Source organism: Carcharodon carcharias, chromosome 34 (genome assembly GCF_017639515.1).
Source record: "Carcharodon carcharias isolate sCarCar2 chromosome 34, sCarCar2.pri, whole genome shotgun sequence".
Taxonomy (NCBI): domain Eukaryota; kingdom Metazoa; phylum Chordata; class Chondrichthyes; order Lamniformes; family Lamnidae; genus Carcharodon; species Carcharodon carcharias.
The window spans coordinates 3,232,693-3,258,803 of NC_054500.1; the positions used below are offsets into that span (position 1 = coordinate 3,232,693).

General features: G+C 43.1%; 1 protein-coding gene across 3 annotated transcripts; it reads left to right on the forward strand.

Moving 5' to 3' along the window:
- Positions 1-3,287: 3,287 nt before the first annotated feature.
- Positions 3,288-25,988, forward strand: LOC121272499 (THAP domain-containing protein 5-like). 3 transcript variants are annotated; one of them, XM_041179113.1, is made up of 5 exons: positions 3,288-3,437; positions 6,659-6,851; positions 15,534-16,640; positions 22,149-22,272; positions 25,729-25,865. In XM_041179113.1, the coding sequence occupies exons 1-4, from the start codon at positions 3,355-3,357 to the stop codon at positions 22,260-22,262; spliced, it is 1,497 nt and encodes a 498-aa protein (XP_041035047.1). In that variant the 5' UTR covers positions 3,288-3,354; the 3' UTR covers positions 22,263-22,272; positions 25,729-25,865. The 3 variants fall into 3 exon arrangements, with proteins under 3 accessions (XP_041035047.1, XP_041035046.1, XP_041035048.1); XM_041179112.1 differs by lacking the exon at positions 22,149-22,272 and having other exon boundaries at positions 25,729-25,988; XM_041179114.1 differs by lacking the exons at positions 3,288-3,437; positions 6,659-6,851; positions 22,149-22,272 and adding an exon at positions 3,470-3,593 and having other exon boundaries at positions 25,729-25,988.
- Positions 25,989-26,111: the final 123 nt, after the last annotated feature.

The following is a 26,111-nucleotide window of genomic DNA, read 5'->3' on the forward strand; positions in this document are numbered from 1 at the left end:
AGATAGACAGATTTTTAATTAGTAACGGGTTGAATGGTCATGGGGAGAGGGCGGGAAATTGGAGTTGAGGCCGACATGAGATCAGCCATGATCGTATTGAATTGTGGGGCAGGCTTGAGGGGCTGAATTGCCTTCTCCTGCTCCTAGTTTTTATGTTTTTATGTAAAGTTGAAGCCTGTGAAATTGGAGGCGAATCACTGACCTAGTTAGGAATTGGCTGAACGGCAGGAGATAGAGATAATGGTCAGGTACTCTAATTGGCAGTATGTGACTAGTGGTATCCCTCAGGATCTACGTTGAGGCCTCCAGTATTCACCAAATATATTAACAATTTAGATGATAGGATGTCCACATTTACTAATGACACAAAGATAGGCGACATTCTAATCAGTGTAAGTAGAAGCATGAAATTACAAAGAGTATTTCTGAAAAAAAATGCTGTTGAAGCTTTTCGTCTGGCACTCATCAGGACAGATTCGCATGAATGCCAAATCTCAAAGGAACAACAATTTATACTGCATGAGAAGAGAGTGCTGATTGGTTGGCAAGTGGGCTCTGATTGGCAGAAGCATTGCCTTGGAGAATGCACCAGGAAACAGTTAACTTCCAAGCTTTTGTTTAAATTCAAACTAGGCAGGTCAAGTCTGAATGGTCAAGACATTGCCATGGGGAATGAAGCAGGGTATGGCTGTCCCCCAAGCCTTTGTTTAGTTGAGAAAGGTGCAATAGTGGACATGCTCTTTCTTTCTGCAAGGGATAGGACCCTGTGTGTGAATATATGGAGTTTCTAGCATGCATAAGTGAGCCACACTGCAAGCCCAATTGATAATCTTAAATTAGTTGTTAGCATAATTCTTAGCACAATCAAGATTGTTTAGTAAGTGTTGTCCAATTGCAGAATCACATCTAATGTTGGACACTATGTTTTGAGTTTTGCAAGTATGGGCTGGTTGAGTATGGTTAGTATTTTGCCTGTTATGACCAACTGAGGTGATGTGTTGTTTCATACAATCCACCGGTCATTGGGATGTACAGCCTATATACCTGGCATCACACTGGCACTGAAATTCATATACCATTTTACTCATTTGTGTGATAGGCAGAACATCTCTTTGGCTTGATGACAGCATCCTGTTAGTGGAGAATGCCACTCATGTTGCCACTCCATAGTAGCAGTGTGAAATGGCTAGCTTCACCTGTTGCTCAAATTTTTGAGATACCTTGCCCTTCCAGGGTAATCTGAGGTACCCTGGGCACTTTTCAAGACCAAAAGTGGTGGTCTTAGGCCCATTCGTGAATTTGTGCAATATATAATGGGCAATGATCCGACTGCAATAGCCATTATCTCATAGGATAGATTTGATGCACCCTATTTCAGCAACATGCTTGCACAGTGAAAAAATGGCTCAGGCCCTATTTACAAGGTTGCCGATAAGTCCAATCTTGTAGTGTGTGGAACTGTAGGAATCCCTATGTGTACATTGACCAGTGAAAGTGGACTGATAAGTGGCAAGCAACGTGCATGTCACACAAGTGCTAGGCAATGACCATCTCCAACAACAGAGAATCCAACTATCTCCCCTTGACATTCAATGGCATTACCATTGCTGAGTCCCCCACTATCAACAGCCTGGAGCTTACCATTGACCAGAAACTGCGCTGGACTAGCTATATAAATATTGTGGCTACAAGAGCAGGTTCGAGGCTGGGAATTTTGTGGAGGGTAATTCACCTCCTGACTCCCCAAAGCCTGTCCACCATCTACAAGGCACAAGTCAGGAGTGTGATGGAATACTCTCCACTTGTGCAGCTCCAACAATACTCAAGAAGCTCAACATCATTCAGGACAAAGCAGCCTGCTTGATTGGCACCCCTTCCAACACCTTCAACATTCATTCCCTCCACGACCAATGCATAGTGACAACAGCATGTACCATCTGCAAATGCACTGCATCAACTCGCCAAGGCTCCTTCAATAGTACCTTTCAAACCTGCAAACTCTACCACCTAGAAAGACAAGGGCAGTAGATGCATGGGAACACCCTCCAAGCCACACACCATCCTCACTTGAAAATATATCACCATTCCTTCAATATTGCTGGGCTAAAATCCTGGCACTCCCTCCCTACCAGCACTGCAGGTGTACCTATTCCACATGCAACGGTTTTCGATGGACAAGGGAGTCAAGGGTTAAGGGGGCTAGACAGGAAAGTGGAGTTGAGACTATAACCAGATCAGCCATGATCTTATTGAATGGCAGAGCAGGCTTGGTGGGCCGAATAACCTACTCCTGCTCCTAAATCCTGTGTTCCTATATTCAAAATGTTTTAAAAAATACTATTTGAAAAACTATTCTGTAAAACCTAATGAGTAGTCAGTGAAGATTTTTAATGTCGAACCTTACACACATCAAGGTGAGTAAGCAATGGTTTAACAATATTACTAAACAATTTTTAAAAATTAAATTGACTCATAGAATGGTCAAAGCACAGGAGACCATTCAGCCCATCATGTCCATGCGAGAGCAATTCATCTGGTGTCACTCCCCTTGTTTTCCCCATAGCACTGCAATTTTTTCCTTTTCAATTCCCTTTTGAAAGCCATGATTGAATCTGCCTCCACCACCCCCTCAGGCAGCGCATTCCAGATCCCAATCACTTGCTGGATAAAAATGTTTTTCCTCATGTCTCCATTGCTTCTTTTGTCAATTATTTTAAATCTGTGGCCTCTGGATCTTGATCTTTCCAACAATGGGAACAGTTTCTCCCTATCTACTGTCTAGACCCCTCATGATTTTGAATACCTCTATCAAATCTCCTCCCAATCTTCACTAAGGAGAACAGGCCCAACTTCTCCAATCTATTTTGCGAAGCGAAGTTTCTGATCCCTGGAACGATTCTCATGATTTTTTTCTGCACTCTCTCTCTCTCTAATGCCTTCACATCCTCCCTAAAGTGTGGTGCCCAGACCTGGATGCAATACTCCAGTTAAGACTGAACCAGTGTTATACACATGGTCTTATTTAGCAAACACAACGCATTAAAAAAAAGTCATAAAATGTTGTGATCACTGTGACAATTGAGGTTTCTTCCTGAGATCAGCAATTGGAAGAAACGCCAGTACTAAAGATGGCGGACGTCTGCTCAGCTGGGAGGTGGGGAGCCTCCATGTTTGATGCTGGCGGGGACGCATGAACCCAGCGGCGGTTGGTCTTGGGAGTCACGTGCTGTAAGTAGGCACGCACGCGCACTAGCCGGCATTCCCCCCCCACCACCCCCCCCAACCACCTCCCAAACAGGGACTGTGGAAGTTTCGGTTGATTTGAATCGGGGAGGGAGGCCGGCTACAGGCGCAATGCCCAAGAACTGCACGGTCACCGATTGCTCTCGGCATGCGGGCCAGCTGGCGGCCGACAACCGGAGGATCAGCTTCTACAAGTGAGTGGCGGCCTCGTTCCACTGCTCTGAGGGAGGAGGCCGTTCAGCCTTCCCCTTCCAGCCTAGCCCACACTTTCAAAAACAATAGAGAGAGAAATGCTTGGCAGGTCCGGCAGCGCGTGTGGAGGGAGAAGTGGAGATAATTTTTCACTCCAGGTCGGTGACCTCTTCATCAAGAACTCCCCAGCCATCATCATATTGCTGCTTGTGGGATCTTGCTGTGCCCCCAGTTCGCTGCTGTGTTTGCTCCAACAGTGACCACACTTCATTGTGCTCTGAGACCCCTTCAGGTGTGAAAATGTGCGATAGGAATCAAGTTCACTTTTTTCTAACAATCAGGGCAATGGCAACCTGTACTTCAGCCTCAACTCCACTTTCCTGTCTACCCTGTGCCCTTTGACTCTCTTGTCAGTCAAGAACCTAAATAACTCAGCCCTAAAGATCTTCAGCGACCCAGCCTCCTGTGCTTTCTGGGAAAGAGAATTCCACAAAGCAATGATCCCCTTCGGAGAGAGAGAAAAAAAAATTCTCCTCCCCTCTGTCTTAAATGAGAGACACCCTGTTTTTAAACAGTGACCCCCCAGTTCTAGTCTCTCACACAAGGGGAAGTATCCTGTCGGCATCTGGCCTGTCAATTAACCTCAGGATCTTGTATACTTAACAACATCGCCTCTCATTCTTCTAAACACTAATGGATCCAACCTTTCCATAAGACCTTAAGACATAGGAGCAGAAATTAGGCCTTTCGGCCCATTGAGTCTGCTCCGCCATTCAATCATGGCTGATAAGTTTCTCAACCCCATTCTCCCGCCTTCTCCCCATAACATTTGATCCCCTTACCAATCAAGAACCTATCTATCTCAGCCTTAAATACACTCAATGACCTGGCCTCCACAGCCTTCTGTGGCAATGAATTCCATAGATTTACCACTCTCTGGCTAAAGAAGTTTCTCCTCATCTCTGTTCTAAAAGGTCTTCCCTTTACTCTGAGGCTGTGCCCTCCGGTCCTAGTCTCTCCTACTAATGGAAACATCTTCCCCACGTCCACTCTATCCAGGCCTTTCAGTATTCTGTAAGTTTCAATCAGATCCCCCCTCATCCTTCTAAACTCCATTGAGTATAGACCCAGAGTCCTCAAATGTTCCTCATATGTTAAGCCTTTCATTCCTGGGATCATTCTCGTGAACCTCCTCTGGACCCTCTCCAGGGCCAGCACATCTTTCCTGAGATACAGGGCCCAAAATTGCTCACAATATTCTAAATGTGGTCTGACCAGAGCCTTATAAAGCCTTAGCAGCACATCCCTGCTTTTATATTCTAGTCCTGTCGAAATAAATGCCAACATTGCATTTGCCTTCCTAACTACCAACAACCTGCAAGTTAACCTTAAGAGAATCCTGGACTAGGACTCCCAAGTCCCTTTACACTCCAGATTTCTGAATTCTCTCCCCATTTAGAAAATAGTCTATGCCTTTATTCTTCCTACCAAAGTGCAAGACCTCACACTTCCCCACGTTGTACTCCATCTGCCACTTCTTTGCCCATTCTCCTAACCTGTCCAAATCCTTCTGCAGCCTCCCTGCCTCCTCAATACTACCTGTCCCTCTACCTATCTTTGTATCATCTGCAAACTTAGCCAGAATGCCCTCAGTTCCTTCATCTAGATCATTAATGTATAAAGTGAAAAGTTGTGGTCCCAACAGTGACCCCTGCGGAACTCCACTAGTCACTGGCCGCCATCCTGAGAAGGACCCCCTTATCCCCACTCTCTGCCTCCTGCCAGACAGCCAATCTTCTATCCATGCTAGTACCTTGCCTCTAACACCATGGGCTCTTATCTTACTGAGCAGCCTCCTGTGTGGCACCTTGTCAAAGGCCTTCTGGAAGTCCAAGTAGATAACATCCATTGGCTATCCTTTGTCTAACCTACTCGTTACCTCCTCAAAGAATTCTAACAGATTTGTCAGGAATGACCTCCCCTTGATGAAACCATGCTGACTTTGCCATGCACTTCCAAGTATTCTGAAATCTCTTCCTTAATAATGGACTCTAAAATCTTACCAACGACCGAGGTCAGGCTAATTGGCCTGTAATTTCCTGTCGTTTGCCTCAGTCTCTTCTTAAACAGGGAGATTAGCGATTTTCCAGTCCTCTGGGACCCTCCCTGATTTGAGTGATTCCTGAAAGATCACCACTAACACCTCCACTATCTCCTTCAGAACTCTGGGGTGTAATCCATCTGGTCCAGGTGATTTATCCACCTTCAGACCTTTCAGTTTTCCTAGCACCTTCTCCTTGGTAATGGCCACCATACTCACCTCTGCCCCCCTGACTCTCTTGAACTTTGGGTAAGTTACTCGTGTCTTCCACTGTGAAGACTGACACAAAGTACCTATTCAGTTCCTCCGCCATTTCTTTGTTCCCCACTACTACTTCTCCAGCATCATTTTCCAGCGGCCCAATGTCCACTTTTGCTTCTCTCTTACCCTTTATATATCTAAAAAAAAAACTCTTGCAATCTCCTTTTATATTCCTGGCTAGTTTACCCTCATATTTAATCTTCTCCCTCCTTATTTCTTTTTTAGTTGTCCTCTGTTGGTCTTTGTAGGCTTCCCAAACCCCTGGTTTCCCACTGCTTTTTGCCGCATTGTATGCTTTCTCTTTAGCTTTTATGCTGTCCCTCACTTCCCTTGTCAGCCATGGTTGTGTCGTCCTCCCTTTAGTATGCTTCTTCTTCCTAGGGATGAATTTTTGCTTTGTCTCCCAAATTACTCCCAGTTACTTTCCTCTTAAGATAACCCCTTCATCACAGGAATCAGTCAAGTGAACCTTCTCTGAACTGAAATTTGATTTGAAAATTGATTCTTTTGCCACTGACTCTGCAACCAAAAGAGAGAGTCCTTTTATTCATTCACTCTACAAAAACCATCACATCTTTTAAGTTATAGCTTTCCATTAAGTTGTAGTTTTCCCTGTATCTCGGTACTCATTATGGTTGAGCAAGTGCCTTTTCTTAGCTGAGGGTAGATTAGTGTTGAATTGTGGAGAAATCTTAATTTCCTGGCTGAAAATGAATGTGTAATGAGTGCTCTGGAGGGTGCGAGTCATCAAATTGTTGAGAAAATGATTTTAAAGATTAGCACCATAGACGAATTGTTTATCAGGAGAAGCCCCCATGTTTTTTTTGAGTCTCACAAAAGCAATTTTTTGTTTTGATTGAGGTTTCCATCGAATGACAAGGAAAGACTCGCACAATGGCTTTCCAATATGAAAAGAGAGAAATGGGTTCCATCTCAGTACCAGTACATCTGCAGTGAGCATTTTACTCCTGACAGCTTTGAATGGAGGTGGGGGACACGATATTTGAAGGCAGATGCTGTACCTACAATTTTTTCTTTTCCGGAGCAGCCTACGGTACGTTTGCTCTCAATAGGTTTGGATATTCCTCCGTGTGTGTTTTTTCCCAATCTCTGGAAGAGTGCTAGATACCGTCCTGAAATTGCTTCATGAGGACTACACCAGGAAGTAAAGCTCCAGTGTCTTGAAGAGATGGGAATGAAGCAAAATCTTAGTGTACTCTGGCCAGAGTAGCTGAGTGGTCCAGGCCCAAGAGGCCTAGTCTAATAATCCAGATAATTTGTGTTAAAAACCCACAGTGGAAATTTCAGAATTTGAAATCCACTTTGTTTTAAAATTCTGGAAATAAAAAAATCTGCCACTGACAAAAGTGACCATGAAACTGTTTTGCCTTAAAAACCCAACTGGTTCACCAATTTCCTTTCAGAAAGGACATCTTTACCCAGAGTCTAGTCTGTATGTGACTCCGGGCCCTCACCAATGTGGTTGACCTTTATCTGCTCTCCAACCTAACATGTCTCGGTTTAGGGGGTGAGCAGTGAATCATTGCTATGCCAGCGATATCCCTGTCCTGTGAATGAATTAAAAAAAGAGATTTGGAGCACAACCACTAAATGAAGCGAACAACCTAAATAGTTCTGAGGAATTTATATATTAAACTGGAAGAGCTCTAAATTTGGGTATTTGTCTGTTTCGGATAAGGGCGATGAAGGGATGACTTTAGCCTTTTCACTAAAGGATTTCTGCACTGGGCAAATACTTTTTGATAACAATGAAGCATCCAGGACACCAAAGTTAGGGAAAATGTTGGATACTACATTCTCGCTCTGCTTTGACCTAACAAGTTAATTAACCCAATGTCAGGAGACTGCCTCCTGGTGCATCAGGATTTCCTTTATTTGTTCACGGGTTGTGGGCATTTCTGGCTAGGTCAGCATTTGTTGTCCAACCCTAACTGCCCTTGGGTGCTGTTCATATTTCCTAAACTAGCCATCCTTTTGGCTTCCCCGATTATTCATGACTTACCTTTATATGGAACATATCCCAGAGTTCTGAAGTAAGGTGACATGTGGAGCCATAAATAATGGGATGGGATAAATGAATGAATTGCTGTTTGAGTTACATGCATACTGTGTTCTGTACATGTAGGTTGAGTTTAACCTAGCTCCTTTCATGTTGGACTCTTTTAGCTAAGGGAGGGGTGATTTTCATCTCTTTTTAAGGTGCATGCAAAACTTATACGAAAGCTCTGTGAGCTAGCTTACTACCCCAAGTCGGTAGAATACAAGTCTGGGTTGTCATGCTGAAGCTTTGTATTGACTGGAAAGGCTTCAACCTAGTAGTACATTCAGTTCTGCTCCCTGAGGCACAGGGAAATGCCCAAAGGCCTGGATGTGATGCAGAGAGTAACCTGAATCCCTACTGGTGACCGAGTTGTCAGGAAAGATTAGAAAAACTTGGAGACTCTTCAACCTCGAAAGGAAGCACAGGAGAGGGAAATTTGTATGTGGTATTTTATGAAATCGAATTTCAAGTTAAACCACCATTGTAGTACACTATAAGAAAGCATAAGTATAAATGATAAATGCCACTAGTAGTTCGGGCTTGACGGTGGGAATGGTGAAGCAAGCAGTGATTAGGACCTCAAGTGATTTTCTGAGTTAGGGCAAGGGAGACAAAAAAAAGGGAATCGTTCAAGATGGTTGAATGTGATGTGGGAAGGTGGTTCAGATTGAGGTGGATGGGCTGAATGTCTCCCACATCTAGATTTTGTTTCTCCCTATCAGATGTGACTCAGTGGGTAACACTCTCATCTCGCAGTCAGAGGTTGTACTTCAAAAAGTACTTCATTGGCAGTAAAGTGATTTGTCAAGTCCTGAGATGTCAAAGGTGCTATAGAAATGCAAGCCTTGATTTCCCTTAAAAGTTGCTTTATGGGCTGCTGTACATAAAGATTTGGCATAATTCCTTGCTTTAATTGCACATTCTGGTTTAATTTACATTATTAGCCATGAGGAATGAGCATTTTCTTCCCTTTGGTGTCCAGAGATGCAGGAGACAACCCATTTCTTCCACCCTTTTTTCCATCCAACGGATTGTGCTCTGTGTTGCTTCCATAAAGACGTTGCTTTTAAATGGACAGGTCATTAGCCGACCCACAAGGAGAAGTGACTAATTCAGTCCCATCAGACCTGAGTGCTCAGCTGAATGTCAGTCTAGTATTCAGAGACTGAAGCCCTGGCCTGCATTCACCTGGGACTGTCTGAAATGGAGGTTAAATCTGTAGCCTTCAGGCTCGGTGGGAATGGCTCCAATCGGCCAAGGCCCCCTCTTCCAGAAAATAGTATTCACTTTGAAAAAGTATTTCCCTCGCTTGATGAAGCAATTGACTTGCACAGTATTACATGTTTGTTTTGTTAATTGTATATTAATGGAGTGTTTAGTTGTATTCAGTCTGTAGGCATTAATTGGGAATTCACTTGTGCTCCGGTGTATATGGAAGCAGACTGAAACTGTGGTTTATGGGTTTGATGGTGCATGTTTATGTTGTGTGTCTCTGTAAATTAAAGCTTAGAAGTATGTAAAGATTATGGGTCATTTAGCTCAGTTGAGTAGATGGCTGGAGTGTGATGTATAGAATAACACCAACTGCGAGTTCAATCCCTGTACCGGCTGAGGTCTTTAGACCAGCTTTAGGCGTGCCTCCTTGCCTTGTCCCATAGTGATATCATGACAGGAATCCTTGGGCAATGAGGACTCAACATAGAGAGCGAGAAAGAAAAAGCGTGTTTCATGTTTGTACAGTGTAGTAGAATTCTATGAAGTTGAATAAATTGAGATTGGATCATTTGGCTTGTAGCAGTCACTTGATACAAACAGAATGTATATTCTTGTAGAAAAGGTTAAAACAGAAAATACTAGATACAGTGAGCAAGACAGTTTCTTCAGACAGGTTCTGATGAATGGGAAGTGAGCTGAAACATTAACTCCTTTTTTCTCCACAGATGCTGCCTGGTTTGCATAGTTTTTTCCAGCATTTTATCTCTCTATTTCAGATATCTAGTACTCCTAGTACTTCACTTCTGCAAGTCTAACTGTTCTGCTTTCTTCCACTCTGCTGTTCTGAACTCCTACATTGCCTAGGTTATTGAACAGCCACTTGTGCATTTGCTAAAAACAAAAAAACTGCGGCTGCTGGAAATCCAAAACAAAAAATAAAAGTTACCTGGAAAAACTCAGCAGGTCTGGCAGCATCGGTGGAGAAGAGTACAGTTGACGTTTCGAGTCCTCATGATCCTTCGACAGAACTAAGTAAAAATAGGAGAGGGGTGAAATATAAGCTGGTTTGTGGGGGGGCGCGTGGTTGGTTGTTGGGACAGGCAAGCAGTGATAGAAGGAGATAACCAAAAGGTGTCACAGACAAAAGAACAAAGAGGTGTTGAAGATGGTGATATTATCTAAAAGAATGTGCTAATTAAGATTGGATAGCAGGCCAAGCAAGGTACAGATAGCTCTAGTGGGGGTGGGGTGAAATAAGACTAAAAGGGCATAAAAGGTATAGATAAATGATCGGTGGAATACATTAAAAATAATGGAAATAGTTGGGAAAAGAAAAATCTATATAAATTATCGGAAGAGTCAAGGAGGAGGGGGAAGAAACAGAAAGGGGGTGGGGATGGAGGAGGGAGTTTAAAATCTAAAATTGTTGAACTCAATATTCAGTCCAGAAGGCTGTAAAGTGCCTAGTTGGAAGATGAGGTGCTGTTCCTCCAGTTTGCGTTGGGCTTCACTGGAACAATGCAGCAAGCCAAGGACAGACATGTGGGCAAGAGAGCAGGGTGGAGTGTTAAAATGGCAAGCGACAGGGAGGTCTGGGTGATGCTTGGGGACAGACTGAAGGTGTTCTGCAAAGTGGTCACCCAGTCCGCGTTTGGTCTCTCCAATGTAGAGGAAACCACATTGGGAGCAACGAATGCAGTAGACTAAGTTGGGGGAAATGCAAGTGAAATGCTGCTTCACTTGCAAGGAGTGTTTGGGCCCTTGGATGGTGAGGAGAGAGGAAGTGAAGGGGCAGGTGTTGCATATCTTGCGTTTGCATGGGGAAGTGCTGTAGGAGGGGGTTGAGGAGTAGGGGGCGATGGAGGAGTGGACCAGGGTGTCACAGAGGGAACGATCCCTACGGAATGCCGCCGGGGGCGTGAAGGGAAGATGTGTTTGGTGGTGGCATCATGCTGGAGTTGGCGGAAATGGCGGAGGATGATCCTTTGAATGCGGAGGCTGGTGGGGTGATAAGTGAGGACAAGGGGGGCCCTATCATGTTTCTGGGAGAGGGGAGAAGGCGTGAGGGCGGATGCGCGGGAGATGGGATGGACATGGTTGAGGCCCCTGTCAACTACCGTGGGTGGAAAAAACCTCGGTTGAGGAAGAAGGAGGACATGTCAGAGGAACTGTTTTTAAAGGTAGCCTCATCAGAACAGATGCGATGGAGGTGAAGGAACAGAGAATGGGAAGGAGTCCTTACAGGAAGCGGGGTGTGAGGAGCTGTAGTCGAGGTAGCTGTGGGAGTCGGTAGGCTTGTAATGGATATTGGTGGACAGTCTATCACCAGAAATTGAGACAGAGAGGTCAAGGAAGGGAAGGGAAGTGTCAGAGATGGATCATGTGAAAATGATGGAGGGGTGGAGATTGGAAGCAAAATTAATACATTTTTTCAGGTCCCGACAAGAGCATGAAGCAGCACCGAAGTAATCATTGATGTACCGGAGAAAGAGTTGTGGAAGGGGGCCGGAGTAGGACTGGAACAAGGAATGTTCCACATACCCCATAAAGAGACAGGCATAGCTGGGGCCCATGCGGGTATATTTCACCCCTCTCCTATTTTTACTTAGTTCTGTTGAAGGGTCATGAGGACTCGAAACATCAACTGTACTCTTCTCCGCCGATGCTGCCAGACCTGCTGAGTTTTTCCAGGTAATTTTTATTTTTTGTTGTGCATTTGCTGTCAGCTGTCTGCTGATAGGAGGGAGACTTTATTCTACAGGTGATGGGGAAAGGAACTGACAATGAGTGAAAAAGAAAGACTTGCATTTCTATGGCGCCTTTCACGACCACAGGATCCTCCAAAGCACTTTACAACCAATGAAATATCTTTGCACTGTAGTCAGTGCTGCAATGTGGAGAACACAGTAGCCAATTTGCACACAGCAAGCTCCCACAAACAGCAAGGTGATAATAACCAGATTATCTGTTTTAGTGATGTTGATTGAGGGATGAATATTAATAATTCCCCTTTTCTTTGAGGAAAAAAGACTCTTCCAGTCCTGAACTGTCAGCTTAGCTTGCTTCACTCAGGTCCTGTAGGAGGATCTGAACTCACAACCTTCTGACTCAGAGGCAAGAGTACAACCCACTGAATCGCTGCTGACACTTGCATCAACAATGTGTCTTTGGTTGTTGCTAGATGTTTTGTAAAGCGTGGTAATCAGAGAGTGGCAGTTCGTTTTAAGTCAGTCTAACTTGATAACCATCTCAAAGCAAATGTTTAGATTTTATTACTGTTACAGTGTTATTTTTGGGATTAATCTGACCTACCCTCAATCTGTGATATCTGATCAAACCCCTAACATAAATGCTCCATTTGGTTGTGTTATTTAGGGAAAACCATTTTTCTTGATGTATTCCTTGGTACCAAACACAGGATTGATACGGTGTAATTTACACAACCTCTAGTTAATGATTATTCCCAAACTGTTCTATCAATTGCCTGGCAGAGATGCAAGAACAATTAAGTCTGACTATATTCGGTGCTGAATAGTTTCCATTCACTAGTCTGATTTGCCATATAGTCCACAAAACAAAATGGATAGGGCAGTAGTGAAAGAGTGTTTGAACTGTAGTTGCAATGACTAAATGATAAAGAGCAATCTCTGCAAACAGTTGCGATCAATGGGAAAGTTTAGGTCACAGAACAACGATACTCATTGAACTTGTGGATAGAGGAGGATCAATATGTCTGAATGTTCAGAAGACATTTGGTGAGGACATATACAGGAAGTTACTGTCTAATACTGAAAGTTGTGCTATTGGAGGGAGCCTTTTTGTGTGGATAGTTGTATCTCTAGAGCTGCTTTAATATTGGATTTCGTGGCATGCCAGTGCTACTGGCTCCCAGTGCACAGGCCTCAACAGCTGTAAATAGTCTCAGCTGGAAGAAAGCCTGCTAGATTTGCTAACCAGTCTTTGAGAGCATAGGAGCAGGAGTAATTGAGACATTTAATCCCTGACGCCTGTTCCATCATTCAGCAAGGTGATGGCTGATCTGTACCTCCCTCCATTTGTTTGCTGCAAATCTCTTGGTACTCATGTTTGAAGCTATAGTTTTAAAAAGTCTTTTAAATTTCCAAATTATTGCTCCTTCTCTTGAAGACACTGTCATTCACCAGATTAAAGTTACTGGCAGCTTGGTTCAGTTGTAGTACTTTTACCTCTTGAGTTGGAAGCCCCAGTATAGGACTTGGGCACATAATCTAGATTGACAATTTACTGAACTATCAAGGAAATGCTGCATTGTAGGAAGTACCATCTTTGGGCAGTAAACGATTTGAAGAATAACAAGGAAGTTCCCTTGGTATCCTGACTACCACTTAGCCTTCAACAAACACCCCCCCAAAAAAACCAATCAGCTTGTCATTCAGCTTCATCTCATTGGTATTAGTGGGACACTTCTGTGCAGACTGGCTGTCCACATAACAGTGACTTCACTTTAAAGTAACTCATTGACTGTGACATGCTTGGGACATAAAAGCTAGTAGAAATGGAAGTACAGTCGTATCTACTTGTCATCTTGCCTAGTTGACCATCCTTCATGTGTGAGCCATGAAGATGAATGTTAGAAATTATTACACTGTAAAGGGCATTGCAGTTGGGCCTGGTTCCAATCTCGCAGATATGCACACACAAGGACTTTCCAGAAACACTGCTTGAATTAATTTTCTAATTGATAAATCAAACTAAAGAACCAAGACATATGAACATATGAATTAGGAGCAGGAGTCGGCCACTCAGCCCGTCGAGCCTGCTCTGCCATTCAATAAGATCATGGCTGATCTGATTGCAACCTCAACTCCATATTTCTGCCTACCCTCAATGACCTTCCACCTCCCTTGCTTATCAAGAATCTATCTACCTTTGCCTTAAAAATATTCAAAGACTCTCTTCCTCAAAAGCAGTGGAAGCAGAGTTCCAAAGACACTCAGCCCTTGGAGAAAAGATTTCTTCTCATCTCTGTCCTAAATAGGAGATTGTTTTTTTTTTAAATAGTGACCCCTAGTGCTAGATTCTCCTGCAAGAGGAAGCACCCTCTCCACATCCACCCTGTCAAGACCCCTCAGTATCTTAAATGTTTCAATCAAGTCGCCTCTTACTCTTCTAAACCCCAGTGGTTACAAGCCTAACTTGTCCAACCTTTCCTCATAAGGCAACTTGCCCAATCCAGTTATTAGTTTAGTAAACCTTCTCTGAACTGCTTCCAATGCATTTACATCCTTCTTTAAATAAGGAGACCAAGACATACAAACATATGAATCAGGAGCAGGAGTAGGCCAGTCAGCCCTTCGAACCTGCTCCACAAGCTACACAATAGTTTATAAATGGTCTCACTAGTGCCCTGTACAACTGACACACAACCTCCATACTCTTGTACTCAATTCCTCTTGCAATAAATTATAACATTCTTATTAGCTTTCCTAATTACTTGCTGTATCTACATACTAGCCTTTTGCAACTCATGCACAAGGACCCCTCGATCCCTCTGCTTCTTGGAGCTCTCACCATTTCGACAATAGGCTTTTTTATTTTTCCTGCCAAAATGAACAATTTCACACTTGCCCACATTACAATTCATTTGCCAGGTCTTTGTCACTCACTTAACCTATCTATATCCCTTTAAAGCTTCCTGTGTCCTCTTCACATCTTACTACCCTACCTATCTTTACGTCATCAGCAAATTGAGCAACCATACCTTCAATCTCTTCATCCAAGTTGTTTATATAAATGGTAAAAAGTTGAGGCCCCCAGCACTGATCCCTGTGACACACCACTTGTTACATCTTGCCAACCAGAAAAAGACCCATTTATGCCTACTCTCTGTTTCCTGTTAGCCAGCCAATCTTCTATCAATGAGCTTTCATTTTTTGCAATAACCTTTGATGTGGCACGTTATCAAATGCCTTCTGGAAAAGACCCTGTAGTGCAGGGTGCCATGTGGTTGAGAAGAGAAAAGGGGATCGAGTATCTCAGCCAGAAGCAGAAACTCTAGCTGGTCTACTCGTCCACTCTGCTCCCTAGCTCAAAGAGTTGAGGCCAAATGTAGCAATGCAGTTGTTGCCCTGGTTGAGGTTAGCTAACTCGGGGCAGGTCAACAATCAAACCTTTTCTAGCCCATGTAGGTGCTTATTCTATCAGGGGTGACCTATATTGAGTAGGCAATAAGAGCAGCTTTTGTGATGTATAGATCTAAATTAGGGAACTTTTAAATGTGCAATTCCCAACGAATTTGATTAGTTTGAACAGTTTCTTTATCAGACCAACAATGGACAATCAGCTAATAATGTCAGCTTAGAAAGAGTCCTGTGCATGTTTACTGTAGGTATATACCTATTAAAAATGTTTCTATATCAATTGTATTGCCCATAAATGAATTATTGAAATTTCTAATTTAAAAAAAAAATCTTTCTGTAGAAAAGGAAAGTTCTTGCTCGATCAAATGGGAATAAACGGCAAAAAAAGAGGTTCGAAACTCAAAGCAACGAAGAAGAAACGACGCCACAAATGCAAACTGTTCCAGTTCTGTCACCTGCATTGAGTGAACCAAATGCATTTGCAATGTTAGTCATGTCAACAGAATCAACTCTGTCATCACAGACAACTCTATCAGCTTCAGTGACTGAACTGGATAAGGTAGCTATGTCTTCTGTCAGTGCCTGTGTTGAATCGATGTCTGAAGCAATTATACCATCTGCTGAATCTTTACCGAATGCGGCAGTGAATTCCTTTGGGTTGCTACAGATGGACAAAGGCAAATCCCCTGAATCTGTATTAACGGAGCCATCAGTGTTGCCTTTTGAAAATGTTGCAGCTATTGAAACTGTTCCACTCACACCAGCATTGGCATCTGTTGAAACTGTAGAAACTTCTGCAATTTTGCCATCAGTTGAAACTTTACAGCTTCTGCCAGCACAGATTTGCGAGGAACCAGAACCAACATTAACATTTATAGAAATTGTGCTACCGGCAACGCAAGATATTGAAAACCTGACATCTTTCCAGCCAGAGCCTCCAACGCCAGTCCCTTCTCCAAAGACGTCCATTTTTGAGGATATAACTGCTTTAACTGTCGTATCAACTTATCAAACATTATCACTTACCAATGTGTCTTCTCAGACATCACCCATATTACTGACTGCAGCATCTGAACCTTTGAAAAGAGTGTCTGGCTTTGAAACGCTACTGTCGTTGCCCTCTGCCCTCCTCGTACCAATTATGTCAACTCTACCAATCATGCAAAGCCATGCAGTTAAGCCCCCTGGGCCAGTTATTGCAGCTGTCGAAACAGTTACGCCCGCGCTACCCGATCTACCGGAAGTACAAGGTGAACATTCATACTACAAAAGTGACCTTACCACCGAACAACTTGAAGGGATCATTACCAACCTGCAAAAAAAGGTGAAAGTTATACAGCAACGTGAGAGGAGGAACTCAGCCCGGCTGAAAGCCATGGAAAATCTTGTGGACCAACTGAAAAAGGAAAATGTTCTTTCCGAGGAGAAGCTGAAGATAATGGAGATGGTAGGTAAAGGAGTTCAATCTAGGATTTATTTTTTGAGAAACCTAGGTGGCTACCTGCAGTGTGGAAACTGCCAAGGTTGGTAAAAGTAAGCAAGAACTTGAATAAATCAGTATTTGCGATAATGTACAAGAGACTGGCTACCTTGGCCAGCCTCCCACCTTCCACTCTACGCAAACACCCGCTCACTCAAATCTTTGCCGCTTGTATCCGAACTTGCACCACGTCCCATTTGCCCATCACTCCTGTACCCACTGACTTACGTTGGCTCCCATCACAGCAGTGTCTCAAACTTAAAATTCATGAGTCCTAAGCACCCCCCCCCCCCCCCCCCCCGACCCCACAACCTCGCTTCTCCCTTTCTTGGTAACCACCTCCAGCCCCAAATCCCTCAAACTTCTCTGCATTCCTATAATTCTGGCCTCTAGCACATCCACAATTTCCATTGTCCCACCATTGGTGGCCATAGCTTCAGCTTTTCAGGCACTAAGTTCTGGAATCCTCTCCTTAAATTTCTACACGATCTCTCCTCTAAGACGCTGCTTAAAGCCAAGCTCTTTGACGAAGCTTTTGGCCATGTGTCCTAATATCTCCTTACATGGCTTGGTGTCATGTTTTGTTTGGCAATGCTCCTGTGAAGTGCCTTGAAGATGTTTCCTATGTTAAAGGTGCTATATAAAATCTCAAATAAACAGAGAAAATGGTAGCAACACTGAGTAGGTCAGGCAGTATCTGTGGAAAGAGAAATAATTAATAATTCAGGTTGATGATTGATGATATATAGATGTAACATGTTTTTATTTGATTAGAGGAAAAGAGCAAAAAAAAGGACCTGACAATCACCTTGGGGTACTGGAGCATCTTTTGAGGCTGAAGTTGCTTTGTTATTGGTGTTGCATTAATTTAAATGCCTTAGGCTGGTTCTCTTTCTTTAAATCTGATTTTCTTATCCCAGTTGCAGACTCAGAGAAGGTAGATTGGGCCACTTTCTTTACTCCACACCACGATTCTTCAGATTTTGTAGTTAAATACTGGAAGCCATCATAAGAACATAGGAAATTGGAGCAGGAGTAGGCCATTTGGCCCTCAAGCCTACTCCACCATTCAGTAAGATCATAGCTGATCTTGATTGTGGTCTTAACTCCACTTTCCTGCTGGCACCCCATAACCTTTGTCTCCCTGATAGATCAAATATTTGTCTAACTCAACCTTGAAAACGACCCAGCCTTCATTGCCCTCTAGGGTAGAGAATTCCAAAGACGAATGACCTTCTGAGAGAAAAATTCCTCCTCAACACTGTCTTAAATAGGAGACGCCTTAATTTGATAATGGTTCTAGATTCCCCCATGAGCGGAAACACCCTCTCAGTATCTACCTTGTTGTGGATGCTGGGATTTGCATTGGAAGTTGTCTATTATAAAAGCAATTCTAGTGTAAAAAAGGTGATGGTACTAACCGCAGCCATCAAAGATAGACAGGAGGGAAGGCTTAATTCAAACAGCCCTGATTTCTCTTCTCACCACCTGATTTTGATTTCTCCTTTTATAAACAGTGGCATACTTTGCCAGCCCTCCAGTTTTGGTGTGATCCAATTTCTGTTAATAACCCCACAGCAAACTCGTGATAGGATGAACTCAGAGGGTTAGTTTATCTTCAGAGATAATGAGGCGCAAGTTTCTGCGATGCTGCCAAATAAGTGGTATTGTTCGATGGTCCCAGACAGACATCGCATCAGCCATTTTAATAAAAGATCTTTGTCCAGTTTTTAAAATTTTAGAAATTAGCTATGAGGATATATATACATTAAAATATAATGTGAGGTCTAAGCCCCAACACAGTTCTCGTGACCTTGGAGGAAAAAAATGAATTCTATTTCTTTTTTATATACGGTCTTATGAAGGAAGATTTGGAAGTAAAGAAGAATACATGCATTCTCTCATTCACACTGGCACATTAGACACACAGCTAGCAGGGGCAATGGCAGTCCCCTGCTGCAATTTCTTTTTTGAGGTTGAAACCTGGGTTAGTGCGTCAGCAAGGACATCGTCCAGTCCTGGGATGTAGAATGTTTAAGTGACTTGGAGAGGTTCAAAATTGAAGTCTATTCGGGGCTAGAGTTCTGAATTCCCTCTGTTGGGGATCGTGCATAAGCAAAGCCATTGGTTTCAGAACTCAGTCTGTTCAACTCCCAATTGTGTCCTCCAAAGGGTCTGGGGGGTTTTACAGGTTGATTAGCATTCGGGAGTCAAGTGATGGTCAAGCTGCTGTGGAATATCTGCAGGGAAATGCTGGGCATTTCACTGTGTGTGTGCCAGGTCTTTTGATCATGAGACTGAGCTTCTCTTGTCCAGCTTAGCACCTGCCTGTCCACTTTGATAACCTGTGGGTTCAGCTGTTCAAACACAGGGACTGTGGTTAGGCTGATTGTCAGGAGATTCGGTTGTTTAAAAGGGTCTTTGGCCTCTTTAGGAGATTCCGGTTCAGTGTCTGGCTTGGGCATTAGCACAACTGGGGCATTCCAGCTCCTGTTACTAGGTGCTTTGGGTTAGCACGGCAACAGGTGGACAGTCCACTCCTGAATTTGGGCCATCCTTTCTGGGCCAAGAAAGAAAGATTGCCTTCCCACATCCATATTGGGTGGGGCGACAGTGCTGTAGCCTGGTGGGTTGTTATGGATCATTTTAATTGCAGGGGGCAGCCCTGTCAGGTCGCTTTGTGATTCTGCATTAAGGTGAGTATGGGGTCCAATTTGGTTGAGTGTGGTAGGTTGGTTTAGGTTTTCCTCCAACATTAAAGACTGAGTGGCCCCTGTGTCTTGGAGCGGCACAATGGACTTGCTCGCATTTTGAGACGGATAGGGGGACACTGTTCCTGAAAGGACAAAACTCTGGAAGCTCTCTGGGAGTTTTCCTGGCTCAGGCACACATAGTACCATGCACTCCAAAGGGTAAGTTTCTGTTGCGACAGTCTCTGCTGCACTACCCATTGGGGTGTCCTTCAGTTGCCGGGGGTGGGGGGGGCGTCAGTTCATAGGGAGCCCTATTGAGTCAACAGGCTTCCTTCACATTCTCCAGCACTCAGGTCTGGAATAGCCTAATTTATTGCAATGTGAACACACTGGTCTTCGGGTGTTGTCCTTTCAGGCTGGAGGAGGGCTTCTCGCAATCTCCTTGGTATTTTCTTTCCTGGGTCGGGTATTTCCTATCTAAATCACCCTGCTTCTCTTCCCAGTGCTCATGGGAATGGTTTGGTTTGCCTGAGTTTCCAGACCTATGGATGAGATCATAGCTGTCTATTGTGACTGCTGCATCCCTGGCTGTGAGGATTCTCTGCTCCTCTAAGTATATCCGCAGGTTGGAGGGTAAGCAATTTTTGAATTTCTCCAACAATTCTAGCTCATGCAACCCCTCATAGGTGTGTGGGACTCTTAAGGATCTTACCCATCAATTGAACGCGATTTGCTTCAGCCATTCAAACTCGATGTAGGTTTGGGTTGGCTTCTTACCCGTGTTCCAGAATTGCTGGCGATATGTCTGTGGGACTAACTCATAGGCAGTTAGGATGGCAGCCTTGGTCTGCTCATAATTCATGGACACGTCGGGAGGCAGCATGGAGTAAATCTCTTGGGCTCTCCCTGACAGCTGCCCTTGAATTAAAAATGTCCAGATCACCCAGGCCATTTTAGCTTTCCTGCTAATTTCTCAAAAGTGGCAAAAAAAGATTCTGCATCTTCAAATTTGGGCATGAATTTAGCATACTTGAGGGTGTCAGAGTGTTAGAGAGATAGCGGGTGCTACTGGGTATAGAGATTTTCCCTCGCTGCCTGGTGTCTCTATCCCTTTGAGTTGCAAGCTTGTTTTCCAATTTTTGGAGCAGGAATTCTCTTTCTCTTTCTTGTTCCTTCTCCTGAGCCTCTCGTTCCTCTCCTAGCTGTATTCTGAGCTTTTCAAGCTGAAATTAGGCTAGGGGAGGGGATTTGGAGTCATGGTCGAGCTCCCAGTGACGTGAGAACCAAATGTTCTCCCAGCAACTGGATCATTTCACTTCTCTTCACTTTACTGGGCAATTTTAACTGGACCTCCCTAGCTGCAGCTTTCAGTTACTCTAGGCTAAGGGGCACCAAAGTTTCACTATTCAAATTTCCTTGTTTGGCCCACATCTGGGCATCAAAAGTTGCCATTTTCTTAGTGCTAGGGAAAAGGAATTTGCTACGCTGTTACTGTGTTTTAAAATTCGTTCTAGCTGTCAGGTTTTGTTCTTACTTTCCACTCTGGTCTTTTATTTTGGATTTCGCTCGTGTCTACTTGGGACTCTGGTCAGATTCAAATGAGTGTTCCTGGATTTGAGCTCCCAATTTCTGTTATGCACAGGAAGGGGGTTTAATTTAAACAGCCCTGATTTCTCCTCTCACCACCCATCCGTAAACAGAAAGATGTTTTGATTTCCCTCTTTCTAAGCAGTGGCATATCTTCTCAGCCCCTTGGTTTCGGTTTGATCCAATTTCTATTAATAATCCCACAGTAAACTCGTGATAGGACGCACTCAGATGGTTAGTTTACTTGCACACTGCACTCAAACACTGGAGGAGGATTGCAACATCGCCTTCTTTTCACTGAGTCAATAAAAGAGGGGTATAGAGAAAGAAAGATTCACAGGGCAAAGAATTATTGTTTCATGTGTGTCCAGAATCAAAGTCCAATGGTGTATTCCTTCATAGTGGTAAGCAGGCTTGAAATTGAGTTTGAATTGGCTGAAAAACTGATGCTGGATAATTCATTTTTCCAGTAGAGTTGACTTGCACAATGAGATAGGCACGCGGAGATGAATCAGTCTTGTAGGCGATGGTACAGGTGTTCAGAAGTTCCAGTAGAAACATTGTAGATGGGGCCAGGCATTCAAACTTGGACAGAGCCCCTTTTCTGTGCTGCTACTTGGTAGACGGAAAGATGGCAGACCGAGCTTTGCAGCTCCACAAGGCAATATTACAGGTTCCACCAGCTGGTGGGGGGAGGGGTCATATCACATGACTCCCACCTCTCTGCTTTGGCTTTAACAAAGGGTATATATGTATATATCCCTTTGTCTGGGTTTCTGAGATTGTTAATGTTCCAACCATTAAGGTCCATCGTCCTCGTAGATGAATCAGCTCTGGTTGGCCAGACCTGGCTTTTGTATAATTCTCTTTGAATTTGGTCCTGCAGCCTACAGGGGTCATTAATGTCTCTTCAGAGATAATGAGGAGTAAGTCTCTGTGAGACTGCCAGATAGCTGGTATTGTCTGAGGGTCCCAGACAGACATAGCTTCAGCCATTTTAAAAAAAAGTCTGTCCAGTTTTTAATATTTTATATATAAAAATATGAGGTCTCAGCCCTGTTACACCCATCTCTTAAATGCACTGGGATCGGTCTAATTTTTACAGTTTAGAATTTGTAATTTAATTATATCTTGAGTAGAAGAGATGCATTTTTCTTTTTAAAATGATGTATTCAATGTATTTTTCTGAATATAGGTTGGGGCTGGGGGCACCCTGAACCACCATATAAGGATGTCAGAGATTAGGTTTCAACCCATGCATAGTATTGGATCTAGGTTGTCACAATCTCTCTCATTTATTCAAAGATGAGGTGTTGGAGGTGAGTTCAAATCTTGCTTCAGGCGCAGTGGTTTGTTGTACACAGAATTCAGCTGCATTGACTGTAATATCCCTTTAAATGTTAATGTTTTGGTACATTTTTAGACCATAACTGAGTTATAATTTCCTCCATTGTTTTTTCCTGAAATCAGTGGCTTGTGCCTTTTTGGCGCCTCACCAAATTGTGATCACTTTTTGTGTAGATCTTGAATTTTAGCAGCCTGTCATGACCTTGCAAGCTGATCCTGATCTTGTTCTTGCTTAATATCTACAAACCTGCCCTTTTCAATTGAACCTATGTCTCTTATACAATCACTGTTAATTGAGGTTTATTATGTTGAATATCTTTTAGGATCTCAAATATTTCAATAAGATTAATTAATATTGCCTTTTGCAATTAGAATCACTATTCCAGGATATTTGTTATCTCTACTGCACAATATGCTGAGGTCTTCAAGTATCTTCGACACTTCTTCCTGTGTTGTTGTGTCCTGTGAAATAAATACTATTTGGCTTTTATTGCATCCATTCTCAATCGCATGAATTTGCATTTTCCACAGTAAATGATGTTGACCACTCATAAGCCTAATTCCTCAATCTATTGAAATCTGTCTGCATTTCATCAGTCTGTTCTCTACTTACCATTGCTACCAATTGTCTGACCACATTTCCAAGTAATTTAAGTACGTTGTAAACAGCAGTGAGTCATGAACAGATGTGTGTTCTCTTCTTATCCATGATCAGTATATTTTAAATGGAAAGTGGTGTGGCCTTTCTTACCCTCGGAGTGCGTATTCCAGTTAGATAATTCAGCAGCAAGCTTTTGAGAGTTTTATTTTAAAAAGGCTATTTATTCTCACACAATTACCCCAAATTAAACACAGTGTCATACATACTCTGTCTCACTCATGCAACCATACACACAAAGATTGGATACAGATTTTTACTTTTACACTTTTACAGGTAACTGTTATCTCAGTTTCAGATTTACGATCTCCGGCCTTCCACATCGCCTATGGTCGTGTGAATGGATTTGATGATTTAAAGTTGAAGTGAGGGTCTTGTAAAGTGAAGAGTTCACAGCAGATTGTGAGGTTGCTTGTAGTCAGATAGCTAGGAGGTTCAGTCTCAAGTGATGTTAAACTCGAACAAGTTGCATATTCCGGCTGCCTGATGTCTTGCAGCTTGTTTCTGAGTCTGGTTCACAGACTGGCTGAACTGATGCTTCTGATGCCTTTGGTGGAACTGCTTCCACATCAAACCTTTTAAATAGACAAAGAAAACATGGCTGTCTCCATGTGGCTTTTCAAAAGTTCAAAGCCTTTCCCAAATAAGGTGTGTTCATGTTGATTCCACATCCTGTGTTCTGGGTTAGCAACTCTGAGGTCCACCCAGCCTAGTTTGGATGGAGAAAGCCAATGTGATACAATGGGAGGTCGATATTGGCCATTCGCTTCCAAATACCTCAAATTGAGTTTCAATCTTTCCTTTTGTCCAGTATGGGACATGTAGAGGGGCAGCCTGGTAACTCCATAGTCTTGTGTGTCGGCCCATCCTTATTCCCCAGATGGCTGCAGATGCCCATATTTTATTAGGTATTTGATAGAGACTTGCTACCGCCTGTAGCCCAAATGCCAAAAGTCAGATGATTTGCAGCAGCCATCTTAAAAGCTTGTTTGTGTCCAATTTTTAAAAGTATTGTCTAAAAGTTCGTAATATGATGTGCAGGTACTGGGCATGACAAATGGCACCAAATCTCATCCTTGAGAAACTATCTGTATTGGGAAGTGTGAAGCCATTATTTGGAGCCATTGTACCAAACTCCATTCCCCAGCTACTGACTCCATCCATCTCCATGGTAATAACAGTCTGAGATTAATCCAGTCTGTTTGCACATTTGATCCCCAGATGAGCTTCCAATCTCACTTGTCCCATCACTAAGACCACCTTTCCATCACTGTGACATCACCCGACTTCCCTCTGTCTCAGCTCATCTGCTGCTGAAAACCTTATTCATGACTTTGTTACCCCTAGACTTGACAATTCCAACGCATTCCTGGTCGGTCTCCCACATTCTAACCTTTGTAATCTCAAGGACATCCAAAACTCTGCTGCCCGTGGCTTAACTTGCAGCAGGTCCTGTTCCCTTTAACACCTGTGCTCGCTAATTTACATTGGCTCCTAGTCAAGTAACATCTTGACTTTGCAATTCTCGTCCTTGTTTTCAAATCCCTCGATGGCTTTGCCCTTGTCTAACTCTGTAATCTCCTCCAGCCCCATAACCCTCCGATATATCTGTGTTACTTTAGTTCTGGCCTCTTGTGCAGTCCTACTTATAATTGCTCCACCATTGGTGGCTGTGCCTTCAGCTGCCTGGGTCCCAAGCTTTGGAACTCTCTCCCTATACCTCTTTGCCCCGCTTTCCTTTAAAACCTACCTCTTTGACCAAACTTTTGATCATCTGACCTAATATCTCCTTTTGTGGCTCAGTGGCATTCTTTGTTTTATAATGCTTCTGGGAAGCACCTTGAGATGTTTCATGACGTTAAAGAAGCAATATAAATATAAGCTGTTGTTACTAGTTTCCATAAGAATCCAGACTCATGAGTAGGCTCTCCTACCATGCTGGGAACTCTGACTTGTGTTCCATTACACACACACAAAATTGTGATGATAACTGCTTTACAAATCTGTTTGGAGCACTCAGACCTGAGGAAACTGCCAGGCTGGGGTAGCATCAGAGTTATCCTTTGATTTCAAGTAATAACTGCAGTGTTGAAATGGAACTGTTTCGGGCTGTTCCTGCAACTCTCAGTTACTGCTGTGGCTGGCAGGGAAATTGTGAACCTCCATGTCAGGGATTAAAATTGAAGCTTCAAGTTTTTTTTCCAGTGATGTTATGCCCCCTTGTGATGTCCCATGATACCAACTGATGAGAAGGCCATTAAATTAGGGTTGCTATCGTAATGCTGCGTTGCCATCAAGAAATGGTGATATTGTCACTTGTAATTGTCCTACTCAACTCAGAAGTATCTTCTTTTAATTTCTTGCCTCTCCCTGGCTGAGATTGTGAGCTTGCGTTACATTAGTCTGTGGTATGAGTTGTTGGTGCAGAAACCTATTATTATTTTCAAAGACAAGTGTTCTCATTGTTAGCCTATGGAACTATGTTAATATTGAGGAATGGGATGTATTAGTTTGTATATCATACCAGTGTAATTCACAGGGTGAATTTTGTGGATCCCTGTGTCGTAATTTTTTAACATGCGCAGGCTGCAGCTGAGGCTTGAATAATGTTGGGGGAGGAACTCACAAAATTTACCCTTTAGATCTGGAAAGAGAATAAGCTTTAAAAGCATAACTGTACAGATTAAAATTTGACAGATGTCTGCATGATCAAAATAGTCAAAGTAGGGTGTGGTATGTTTAGCTAATTCTTTGTTGTTGCAATTTTCAGACCTACTCACAGAATAATGCTCAAGTGATTAATCCCTCCAGTACTCTCACGGTTGTTTGTGAAGACAATGGCACTATAATTTATGCACTTCAACAGTCACCAAATGAAGATGGTGATGCTCTTTGAGGAAGATGTTCAGCTTCAAGGAGAACAACCAAACTCTGCTTTCTAATCCCTGCATCTGTTACTGTTTGCTCATGGAAAAACTTTGTAATTTTTATTTTAAAGGAAAAGATTAAATTATATTTTATTTGTACCATTACTCTGTTACAAGTTTCCTTTAATGTAATCGCAGTGATGACCTGACACGATTAAATTGTGAAGTGCAGTGTGCTTGCTTACCCCAGAAACTCTTGGAACTTTGATTTGAACCCTGCAAGAAT

Excerpts from the sequence above, each read along its gene's own strand:
- LOC121272499 (XM_041179112.1), top strand. The coding sequence starts at position 3,355 with ATGCCCAAGAACTGCACGGTCACCGATTGCTCTCGGCATGCGGGCCAG. Across the intron at positions 6,852-15,533 it reads CTTTTCCGGAGCAGCCTACG|AAAAGGAAAGTTCTTGCTCG; the intron begins GTACGTTTGCTC and ends ATCTTTCTGTAG. Across the intron at positions 16,641-25,728 it reads AGCTGAAGATAATGGAGATG|ACCTACTCACAGAATAATGC; the intron begins GTAGGTAAAGGA and ends TGCAATTTTCAG.